Genomic DNA, 12,720 nt, shown 5'->3' with positions numbered 1-12,720 from the left:
TTCACGCAATGTTTCGTTTTTTAACTGAATTTTTCAATTATTTTTATTACGAAAATAGAAAATAGAACATGGGAAGATTTGCAAAAATTATAACGCTGCAGTCGAATATGATTCTTGTAAAACTCTTTAAAACCTTGATAGATTATTTAAGTTTCGTTTGTTCATTCAACGTTCCCTGGTATTATAAAATGGCACAATACTTTCCTCCTGACGAAAAATTTGATATATGACGTGTCATAATACTGCAGTTAAAGCAAAACGCATGTATAAAGGTGCTTACCCCGAAAGAATGCAGGCAAACCACAAGCCGCAACAAATGCTATAACGGAGAACAAGAAGAGCGTGTAATGTTACCCGTTATTGAAATTCCCAACATATCGCTTCACGAAATTGAACATACCACAGATAACCCAAAATCAACAGCTGAGTTTGTTTTATATAAACCAAAGCACCATCCCTTTAAATTTATAACTTGTCAGGGATTTTGACCCGTTGATGAGGAAAGGCAAAGAAAATTTTGCAAATCATCACACAGAAGTGTCCAGATGATCAAAGTTTCCACCTAAAATTACTTGCGCAGGTTAGTTCAGGTTAGGGGCAAACAATACAATTTTCAGTGGAAGAAATACGCACTACTGGTCCAAGGGGAACCCCCGTGTCTACAGGTTTTGGCCGCGTCTGCATCGCTTAGCGTTTAAAGTGCGAAAAAAGGGCGAAAGATTTGTAATGGTAAATAGTTTGGTAAAAAAGATGGGTTTTCTGTGGACAGATTCATGGCATAAACTGAATTCATCGTTTTTCAGGCCTTTGTTGTAGATGTATCTTAACTTAAACTGTCTTAAAACCACTTCTAATATCTCAAAATCGAGGAACAGTTTTTAGACGTTTGATTTTGTTTTTAGGCAATTTAGACTACATCGAATGTGATTCTGAGCAGATCACGTAAACACTTCATAATTTTTTGCTTCCACACCTCTTCCAACATCTTTGAATAAATCCGTAAATTTTTCATGCTTTGGCACATTCCCAGGAAACGTGCAAAAGTGTCTTTTATCTTCAACTCAAATTCAAATAACATATTCAGGGTTAACATTTTCCTTTAATCACCTCTTTAGTTTGGACATTTGTCTTAAAAAGTAGCTGTAGTGACTGAAGTGTTTTATACGGAAAAAAAAATTAAAAAAGTTAAGTTAAACATCTTTAATTCTGATTAGAGATTATATAGTGACAAATCTACACGAGTGCATTCTGTGACAGTGATTTCCGGGCTATTCTCGGTTCAGAAATTTGTCTTTAAAATAAATTAAGGGCATTTTAAAGGGGAGATTCCGCTGTAAAACGCATGCTAAAGAATGTTTCCGTACTCATTTGAGTTGAGTAATGACTATGAATAATGGTAATGCAAATTTCTTTTAATTACTTCTTTTTATTGTTATTAATTAAGGAAAAGGTAAATCAAATTGAGCTGCAAGGTGAGATTATGATTTGAAGATGTATTCCAGTGTGTCCTAAGGAAGGTCTTCAGATCCAATTAAAAACTCTTGGAAAATAATGGAAAATAAATGGAAATATGAAAATGTTGAGACGTTTTTACAGGTGAAAAATTTACGTTAAAAATTGGTTTTTTGGTGAGGCAACTAAGGTTTTTACGAAGGATGCATATTTTGCCCCATTCGTGCCCTCATTTGTGCCATATGTATTTCTCAATGCTGTAAAATAATTTCCATCTTCCACAATTTGGAGAATGTTCATTTATACTTTTAATACGTATAAACAATTTCAAAACAAACAAAAATGTGCGTGTTACCAGATGTCCAAGAGGGAATTTTAATTAGCGAAAAAGACTTTTTGATAATATTAATATATTTTTACTGTAGATACAGTTCAAAAATTGGTCTTGGAAATACAGTTTTGAAAATGCTTTACAAGGAAAATTGTACTTCATAAAAAAAACTTCATATTCGTTTTAGTGAAGCTCTAAATAAGAATGTATTAACCAAATTTCTTTCAAGATTTATATCATAGATAGATATTATTTGAAATCTTTCCGTTAAAACTTTTAGAACTTTTGCACAAATAAAACATTGGACTAAAAGTTGGCCTATTTTGCTGCAATTTTTTTGCTAAAAATGATATTTTCAGTACATTTTTAAATCAACCATAATACTTCAGGTCACATTAACATATTTAAATGTCCAATTAAATCCAAAATATCTCGATTAACTAATTAGGCACGAAGACAAATAGACTTTAGCAGGTTTGCACAGAGATTATGCAGAAACTGAAATAATTGTATCCGTATTTTACTTTCCGGCGTTTTGGATTTATTTTGCAAAACTCCTGCAGCTAGTAATAATTGGACACTACAAGTAGCTCCATGTAATTAAAACTGACTTTACAACTCAGTAATTTTGTGCTGCAGTTAAAAAGTTGGTTTTAATTTTGTTATTTACTTTGGTTTGCGAATTTGCGGATGAACTAAAGCAGATAAAACAAAAAAAGAAAAAAAATGTAGATTACTGTTCATAATGATACTGGCAATATCTGACAAACTAAATGTTTATAAATTCATTATATGTGACTTTTGGAAACTCGATACGTATAGAAATTTCTCGAATGTTCCAGAAGCTTCTGTAAAGAATGTATTAATGGCATTGATCAGATTGCAGCGTATTTCAGTGCTCTTTTCTTGTTTCAGGTGCCCTGAGGACGGGCCCCGGGCCTCCGGTTGCGAGGGGGGGAGGTGCGCCGCCTCCGGAGGCGGCGGAGCGACGCCCGTTCCCCCCACCCGCGCTCCTAGCGCTGCTATTCTGCGCAGTAACGGCGGTGCTGTCTCAGAACGGTACCCGCTCGGCAAGGATCGGCAATCGTCGGTCGCGGCGACGACCGCGCACCATAAGTCACAGTCTCCAGGATACCATCATCAAGACAGGTATGTCATGTAGCAAACTTATATCATCTAAATGTAGACGGAAATTTAAAATAAATCCATCTGAAGGACTACGTATTTGTCAAAAACCATAAAAATGTCTATGTTAATTGACACCACCAAGATGACGACAATGACATTTCAGTTCATTGGATGTTAATGTTTTATCTTAAAGAACCGCTGGTCGGTGTCTCTTCATATTGCACTTACTTTATCCCATAGATGGCGACAGTTTTAGTATAAACCGATGGTCTGACAATAAATAGCTTTATGTCGGGCATATTCTTTTGGAATCAGAATACGTCAATAGTCACTGCAGTCAGCAAATCAATTCAAAATTAGGATATTACGACATTACCATAGGAAATTATGACACAGAATTACACTAATGTCTACGTCAAATGTCAATATGTCATGGCAAATTGATAAAAATAATATTTCAATTCCTCTCGAAATAGATCGGCGCTTGATGTGACTACATAATGCACTTATTTTGTTCCATAAATGTCAGGCGCCTCTATGCAAACCGAGAGTCAGGGTATGAATATTTAGGTCTGATAATTAAGGACAATATGTTCCTTCCGAAATTTTTAAGTTTAGAAAATTTGAAATTAAGAAATTACGGCACTGAACGATAGAAATGTCAGCAATCCTATCGTCGTCATTAATATAACATGACAAATGACAAGAGTAAAGACAGTACCACCAAGCTTAAACAGCATATGTTTTATACAGATATCTGCAGTGGCAAGAGCTACTACGAGTACTTTAAAAAAGTTTTGAAATAGAGGCATAATAAAATGCATTTTATTGTTTTTTGGAAAGTACTGAATTCTTTTTATTATTATTATTACATCGGGGTAGAAAAAATAATCGATAGCTTGATGTTGTCGCTAGTAATCCCCCCTCCTCCCCCCACCTCACCCTCTTTCAATGCCTAACACAAATCCATTGGAAATCGATGTTAGGTAAATTGAGGCTAATTCAGATCATATAGAATCAAATAGATTTTATTGCTTGATGTTGGTGCTGATGAAGGTCTCACTAATGAATAGGCCAAAGTTCAAGGCTAGAGGTTAAGGCCATCAGTAAGTCAAGTAACCATAGGGCCATAGTAACCCAGGGCTTTAGGCCCTGATCTAAATTGTAATTTACCCCTAACGACCCAGGTACCTCGATTTCGCGGGGACTTCACATCCCTAAGCAGCTAGTCGTGTCTAAATGAGACTACATAATGGTAGTTATTTTTCCAAAAAATGGCAACAATCTGTACACAAAGAGATGAGTCTGTTACTAAGAGGTTTATGCTGAGCATGTTCGTTCTGAGTTTCGTACGCTCAGAACATTATAAATCCAAAATGAGAAAATTACGATATTCCCGACCTCCCACAAGTCATACTCATAACGGGGTCAAACAAGCAAGTTTGGGGCCATTAATCCTCGATTTCAGTCCCTTTTAATATTGTTACACAATATTAATATCTACTCTGGGCCTCTTTATATCAACACCGTACGTGACTTTATCTCAGTTTTCGAGCCACGTCCCCGGCCAAGGTTCGTCGTCAGCCGAAATTCTGGAGCTTTTTCAGGAAGGCGAAAGACTTTTTGGCAAGCATGCGAATTATTATCCAATTTGGTTCAATCAGATTATGGGGGAATTTTGTTCAATTTCCGTTTCGAGGTGTATTACCGACAACAAACAATTATGTACGCTGAGCTTTTCTTTTGCAGGTTCCTTTACAATGATCGACCGGCTAGCTCAGCGTCAACCGGAAGTACCGCCAGATACTCCGCTTCGGGCAATAGCAGTGCCGATAGGTACCCGCATGGTAGCCTGGAAAGGTACCACACGAGCACATCGTCATACCCGCGCACCCCGACTCCGTCATCGGAGCGGTTCCATACTCTGGACAAGAAGTACCATATGGAGGCAGTGGAGGCGGCGCCGCAAGTCACATGCACCCTTGATAGGTCTGGACGCAGTTCAGCCGACCCACTGGGTCCTATGGATTTTATTGATTATAGGTATACACCGACTGAACGCCACCGGCGCAACTCCAAGTCTGACGTTTACAAGATTAGAGAGAGATCGACTAGCTCGGATAGGAAGGAGAGAATACAAAGGGAACACCTCCAGGGTCGGGTGTCCCAGTACGATACCACCAGCCAGTATGAAAGGTACACATCGCTCGGAGTAAATCCTTTTCGCCATCCCTTAATAAAAATCTTTTGAAATATTTTTACGTATTAAGATTTTATGTATATTATAAAAGCTCTGCGGGGGTTTGACACTAATAAGCGAAACCGACAAAAAAAAAGATAAAGTTTGTGTCCGACCGTCGACCTATTTTAAGCCTCTCCCCTCATTCCCAGTCGTTACTGTTTTCATCCCTTTCGCCCTGACCCAGATTTAGATAAGCTGTAATGGTCTGTATTTTCCTCCATTTTTTACTGTTTATTATTCCTGAATTTTTTATTGTTCGCATAGAATTTTTGACACACAATATCCAAAAACTCGATAAATTACACCCACACATTATAGCTTCTTATAATCCGCGCCTTTGAGGGCTCCCATTACACGAGTCTTTCGAAAAACGACGAACTTAATCACCATCTGGAGGGCAAAAATTACATAAAAATTCAATAGAGAGGAATGAGGTAAATCCGCTTGAACGGATTTTTATTTTTGTGTTTGCTTACTGATAAATAAACAGAATGGAGAAGTTTTTATTTATTTACGAACAGTACATGAGTATCGAGTTTCAATCAACGCACAATTTTCGTTTCCTTCCTTTTAAGCGATTGGATTTTCCTTTGCATTACGCAGTACTTTCGTACATAGTAAGTACCAAACTTTTTCCATACTGTCTAGAAAAAGCAGGCCATGAAATCTATTTGTCCCTTTACTACTTTGTCAATTGTATCGCCGTATTTCGCTGAGAGCTGACACAAACCGAGCTCCGTTAGAAGTCATAACTTTTTATTTTACAGCTGCAATAAAACTTTTTGGTCGTCGACAGACGAAATTATTGGGAAACTCCGGAAAATATTTTTATGATTTCTATTATGGCCGCCATTTTCTCCTATAAATTATTGTGATATATTGCAATTCGTTAGGGAACGATTCGGTCGTTTTTCCAATGAAGTAATCATCGATTCCTTAAACCCACAAGTTCTTTTGAACAGAATGCTCATATTTGAAAATATTATGTAGCGAATGTTCAAGCAACAATAGGGTCGTTTTATGAAAGAATATTTCATTCGTAATTTTATAAAACTTGTATCAAAAACGGCGACATATAGAGTGCAGTTTTTCTCAAGTTTCCTTCAAAAAGGGCTCATTTTATGAAAATCGCAATCACGCATTGTTCTTTTATTTGACTCAACTTCAGTTCTTTGAAGAGCATCTTAAACTATTAGAATAAGGAGGATAAGGAGCATCGTTTCCACTCTAGGAGTGTATGAAACCGAAGAATTAACCCCGAATTCAATCGCATCTCATAGTCTCAACCAAATTTGAACTTTAAATTCCATTAAGTTGGAGGAGTATTTCGCAATACCTCAGCAAAAATGGCGTGTTTTGTTCTTTTGCTTCTCACATCGTCGAGCCCGTGAAGCACAAGCATCATCAATCTATGGGGGCGATTCAATTTAATGTTGCTAATTTAACAAAATTCAGTTCGTCCCCTTATTATCTCTTCTAGAGTTTGCTTCGCGTAAACACGAATTCTATTTTTAAGTAAATGACATTGACACATCGTTTAATTACTTAACGCAAACGTCAAATTATAGGATCCGTACGTCACCTCTCAATGTGAGAGGAGCAATATTGACAACTCAACCCACGTTAAACTAACTTCAAAATCCAATTCTACAGGACATTTCGTAAACATACGACGCGAATTTAAGGGGATATTTCTTGGGTTAAAATATTTTGTTAACTTGAAGTTTGTGGATCGATATAGCGCTATATTTGTTCAGCGTGACTTAAATACTAATTTATATTCAAATATAAAGTTTTATGAACAAGGTACTTTGGCCCCAGAGGCAAAAAACTGATGTAACTGATGAAAATTCAATACGATAATTTCACGATTTTTTGAAATTTGAAGGCAATTGATATGTTTCTGCCCACGCACGTTATAGGGTAAGACACAAACATTGCCCTTATGTTTGGATTTACTCTCAATATTTCCAACGGATTTCGAAACATTGTCGAAGTCAAGATATTGCGAAGGGCGGTCATGTAAAGGGACAAAAAATGGCCACTCTGGAGCGAATTTCGGATGGAAGAGCCCCATTTTGTATTTTTTCCCATATTTACTCACGATATAGCAGTAAATCCTGCTTTACTTTTAACCCATTTTTGTGGGTAGTTGAACGAGCGCCAGGGTTAAGGGAGAAGGATGGAATTTTCCCCAAGGAAAGAGTTCGGTTATTAAAATTTCATACTACATTACGATCCAGAACAAATACGAAGCCGCTCTAGCTGCTTTCCTCGATAAATATAGTGATAATTCTTTATGGATGGTCGTGAAAGAAAGGTATAATTCTCGACTCTCCGACGATCCGCCTTGGATTTCATGACCTATTGACTGTAGAGCGCACATAGGAAAAAATCGACATCACATATTTCATGACAATTTTTCCATTCGGCCTGCGGCGAAATAAATAAATATCGGTCGAATTGACCTCGTTTCCTTAATCTCCGAATTGTTGACTTCGTCATTCGATTCGGAAAGTATCTAAAATTGAAAATACATTTTCTACTTCTTGCCGGATATCGACGAAATATTCCCCTTTTAGGGCAAATGGTTTATCTCGGATTAAGGAAGTATTCCTCAGCAGGTCGTAATCTCGGATTGAGTCCGGATTATGTTATTAATAATTTCCCTTTTCCCTCAGTGACAAAATCATATATTGATCAGAAATGCATGGATAATGTAAATTGCGCGCAAGAGGCCAAAGTTCAGCAATGAGCACCCTCAATTAGCGAGAGAAAAATCTCGTAGAAGGTCGAAAATGTTTTTCGCTTGATATATTTACTGGGCACCACGCACTATTTATTTAAAAAAAAACGGCGTTTTCCTAGTTGCTCTCCTCAGCGTATATGCTGACATTCAATTGTAAGCTGTTAGATTTCATTTCTATCAGCTTACTTATTTAATTCATACTCTGTGCCGTTCTTTGCTTAGGCCTACTACGCCGTCGATTCTGGCTTGTCCGCCCGCCCCAGCTCCCTTCGGCGGACCTTCAGCCGCCTCCGAACCTCCCTCTCCTGCGCCTGCGTGCGACCGCTTCGTGGCTCCACCTCCAGCCGAAGGAGAGCCGGAAACTACCGATTGCTACGCCCATGGCGCTTTCCCTAGCCCAGTTGCACCTGCTGCGCAGGAGCGATTTGTGCCTCCGCCGCTGCCTGCACCTTCGCCTACGGAGGATAGGCCCGGCAGCAAGCAAAGGTTCCAGCAGGAAAAGTATCATTATCCATCTCCGAATCAGTCCTCAGATAGATTCTATCAATATACTGGCAACAAGCAAGACAGGTACCATTTGCCTGGTAGTGCTAGCCCCACCACCGTGGGGTACTACCAGGCGGTGAACAACGGGGAGCAGAGGTTTGGCGAAGCGCAACGGTACATACCTCCCAATGCTCATATGCCCGTAGAGAGGTGCGTATGGACGTGGTTAATGAGTTACCAGAGTGAGGTACTGAGAGTGGAAGAGTGTAATTGTAGATATGTGCCACAGCCGCAGCCGCAAGAGCCCTTTTACAGCTCGTACCAAACAACTTATGAGCGATATCCCAAACCCTTCCCTGGCAGTGATCCCTACATGCGACGTGATCTCAACTACCACTACAGACTTCCTGTGCAGTTCACCCAAAACCAGTTCCAAAAGATCAGGTTTGAAACATAAAAAATGCCCAAGTTTTTCGCTAAAGTATATCCAAAGGTACTCACATTTGGGGACCCCCTCCCGCGTAAAATGTTGTCCGTTCGACGGTCCCCCTCCCGGTGGGACCCGATCCAGTTCCGGATCAACATCTAGCGCCAGTTCGGTTGCCAGTACGGGCCATGCTTCCAGTTTACAAGACGTTCAGTGCCAAAACTATCAATCAGCAGCGGGACATCACTTTCAACAGGTCTTAAATCATCCACTACTATTAAAGATTCTCCAAGATAATTAATTCATTTCAGGAAAAGGGAACCCAGTGCCCAATAACACCCACTCCGGTCACCATTACTTCCAGAACTCCTACCTCAATGGTCTCGTGTCGTCACGGAGGTTGTGAAGGTACGATCGAATACGTGGGGGCTAGTGGAGGGCGTAGAATATGTGCCACCCCTCCTCCAAGGCCGCAGGACCGTTGCGAAGGATGTATTCAAGCTGCTGCGCAGGCAGCTGCAGTTGCAGTACAACTAAGTGCGCAGAAGGTGGGGACGATGGGCAGACAGGGTCAGCAAACGCAGACTTGGTAAGTTTTTGTTCTTTATTTCGTTCTAAGAGTTGTGGGGTCCAAAAAATTAAGGGTGCATCTAATTTAAAATCAAAATGTCAATTAGAAAATTTCAGATTTAATAACTCCCTAAGAAGCTCTTACATCAGCTCTACATAGGCAATGACTTTTCAAAATCGACCAGTCTGGCAATATTGTAATATACACCTATCCGGGGGTACCGCATCTATTTATATTTATTATGGATAATTTAATTATTAAAAGTAGGTGCGATTAAATCTTTAGAGACTTAAACACGGTTATTTAAATTTGCTGCTCACCATTGGGATCTTTAAAAGCGTTAGATATACAGAGACGGTTCAATTGACAAAGTTACGTTTTAACATTTAGAAAATTCCCACTGGTCCTCGATATAATCAAAAAAATCCGATATTTGCTCAAAAATTGTTATTTTTTCTTGAGCTTATTTTAAGATATGTTTTTAAATAATTTTATTTCTTCTTAGGTATTCTTTTTTTCTAGAAGATGGTGCTATCAGATTTTTCATGTGACGTTTCCCATTTTCGGAACATAATCGGCTTCAATTTTTTAAATACGAGTCTGATATTTTTATTACATTTTTTGAAAGCACTTGATTTTAAATATTTCTCTGGGTTTTCGAAATTCTAATAATAGACAGCGAATTTGAACATTCCTATATAAAAAATTATTTTTATCAATCCTATAAAGCAACTCCAGAATAAGTTTGTTTCTAATTTTTCTATGGTTTTACAGATTACAAACTCTGGGTTAAAATGAAATGCTGTGGCCCTGGAAATGGCATAATGTAGTTCAAATCAATTAAGACGCTGAAAATATGACATTTTTGAATACTTTGGATGAATCAAAATTAGATAATAAGAGTATAAAAATTAATACTAAATAAAAACTTATGGAGAATATCCGACATTTCTAAGATAATGTGCAAAGTTATGTGCAAAGTTTTAGATATTTTAGAATCACCATAATGACAAGAATTGAAATTTGAAATTCATAGTAAGCCAATAGATGGCAACTGCTGCATAACATCTTCATAATTTTGAATCTGGTAGAGCAGCAGCTGTCCTTTACTGTTGCATTTTATTAAAAGGAAAGAAATATATGCTACATTTCATTTCCATAAATCAATTAATGTCCAGTTTGACACTGACACAGCAATATTTTTTAATTCTGTTTACTTTTTTAATTTTTAAGTGTTGTTGCTGATGGTTTTCCAATGCTAATTATTATCCTTTGTTATATTACCTAAACTAATTTAATATAATCTTTAGATAGTTAACAAAGTAAAGAATAAAGTGTAATACAGTTTATGAGGGTTTATACTACTGCTGGGCAATAAAAATACAAATACGTGACTCTATTCAGATATCCAGCGTATGTAGCTACTTTCCAGCACTTTCCAGTGAAAAATGAAATTATAGTAAAGTGTTCTGAGTTTTCCAATATGAGCAGCGGCGAAGAAAACGATATTGAATTGGCAGCTTTGTAAGTGCAACATATTCCCCTTATTCAACCATATAACACTTGCTCTTAAATTTTCATCTACTTACATTTGAAGTTTGAGGTGCCTTATTATTCCTTATGATGAGAAACACGATACATAAAGAATATATTTTTTAATCTATAGTATTATAATTTAGTTTATCACTTAATAAACCTTAAAGTTTTGTTTTTGCATAAAGAAATATAAATCTTGACCATATTTCACTCCTTCATTGACTGTTTTCCAGGAATCAAATTTAATGACTCAACTTATTTTTTTGGTAGTATAAAAAGCAAGAGTTTTATTGCTCATAGTCTTATTTTTATTAATAACCGTATGCTATCAATCTTCTTGTTAATGATGTCAGTGACACAGTCTAACTAGAAATAAATATGAAGAAGTGTGCAGTAATGCAATTTACTCATAAACTTACTCCTTTTTATATACATAGGTAGAGAATATATTGCCTCAGATATTTTACATTCACCTACTAGACCAGACAGACCTACTAGACAGTTTTGCATGGATTGGGGAGTAAATGGGATTCCTTTCCCGCAAAACTTTAAGCTATACAGAGTATTTAAATTTTAATTTTTTTACAAGCACTATTCTAATTTACTTATTTGTAAAGATATTAAAAATGAAAGGAAAAAATATTAATTATGTCAAGGTAAATTATTTATTCTAATTAATGATATAAAAGTTTAATATGACTTCCATAGAAGAAATCAAATCGACTATCAATGTGTAAAATCTAGATGAACTGGAAAATGTCTGTCAGTATCACGTAAAATGCAAGAAATGCACAATAAATAACATTCATCAGAATTGACTTGTCAGTTTTGTTGCATAATCTTCTTGTTAAGTTGACATATTTTCTCTTCTTTTTAATATTTAGTAAAATATGATATCAAAACATGCAAATCAAATATGTATATGGTGTTGAACAAGTACAAAGTTTTTTTATTTCATAGAATTTTACCCTTGAAGGAATTTTAAATAGAATATCAGCTTCAACCTCAGCTTGATCTATGTTTCTGTTCTATTTGAATTATCTGTGGGGATGCTTTTATTGAAGGTTTTTTTTAATCAATAGATTCTTTCTTGAACACCAGTAAAGAGGAAATATATAAAAATATCTAATTTTAAACAAATTGTAATTGTGGTTGTTTATGCCTCCATGTCCCCATGACCTAACTGAAACTTACAATCTTAAACTAAACCAATTTCATAGAACGTGCATTTTCAACACTCTCTTTACGAACTTTCTACCTTCAAACATTGTTCTTGGGCTTTCACGACTCTCGTCCCCTTTTAAACTGTACCTAAGAGTTTTCCTTCTTCCCTAACCTTTTCCCTCGTTACCTGTGTGAGTGCCTGTGTTATAATATTAGTTACTTTGGTGAAGACAAAGTTCCTTTGCTCCCTGGTGCTACCTAAGGCTCAGGGCACATTTCGGGATTAAGCTGCGTGAACTTACACACAGCAATGAGTCTAAAGAGTGCTGATCTCGATCGAAGATTTGCCTTCGATGAATGTTCTTCCACGTGCTTAATAAAAAAGCCTCACTGCGATCCTTTTAACATATATTATGTAATTAAGGAATAAATCAGATTTAGATCTGTCCTAGGCCTTGGAATGCCCTCTAGTTAAAAATTATACCTAGTAATTATTCCTATATCGAGCGCAAAAAAATTAATAAATCATGTAGATAACAATCTAAATTCCCTGAAACGCTTAATGCCAAACCCCTTCTATTCCAAATTGCGATTAGGTGCGTATTTAGTTTACACAAGTTTCGCAGAGCCATTA

At 36.9% G+C, this 12,720-nt stretch overlaps 1 protein-coding gene across 1 annotated transcript in view; it reads left to right on the top strand.

The window, feature by feature from the left end:
• LOC136409251 (inactive rhomboid protein 1) overlaps positions 1 to 12,720 on the top strand; it is a gene marked incomplete at its 5' end in the record, with an annotated part of 46,850 nt that overhangs the window by 13,669 nt on the left and 20,461 nt on the right. Inside the window, 6 exons of the mRNA XM_066390635.1 lie at positions 2,699 to 2,932; positions 4,661 to 5,107; positions 8,125 to 8,598; positions 8,665 to 8,832; positions 8,882 to 9,071; positions 9,127 to 9,404. Of these exons, the coding sequence (XP_066246732.1) occupies positions 2,699 to 2,932; positions 4,661 to 5,107; positions 8,125 to 8,598; positions 8,665 to 8,832; positions 8,882 to 9,071; positions 9,127 to 9,404 (1,791 nt within the window). The remainder of the gene's footprint in view (positions 1 to 2,698; positions 2,933 to 4,660; positions 5,108 to 8,124; positions 8,599 to 8,664; positions 8,833 to 8,881; positions 9,072 to 9,126; positions 9,405 to 12,720) is intronic.

This window comes from Euwallacea similis, chromosome 5 (genome assembly GCF_039881205.1).
Source record: "Euwallacea similis isolate ESF13 chromosome 5, ESF131.1, whole genome shotgun sequence".
Taxonomy (NCBI): domain Eukaryota; kingdom Metazoa; phylum Arthropoda; class Insecta; order Coleoptera; family Curculionidae; genus Euwallacea; species Euwallacea similis.
This window is presented reverse-complemented; position numbering and strand designations above follow the sequence as displayed.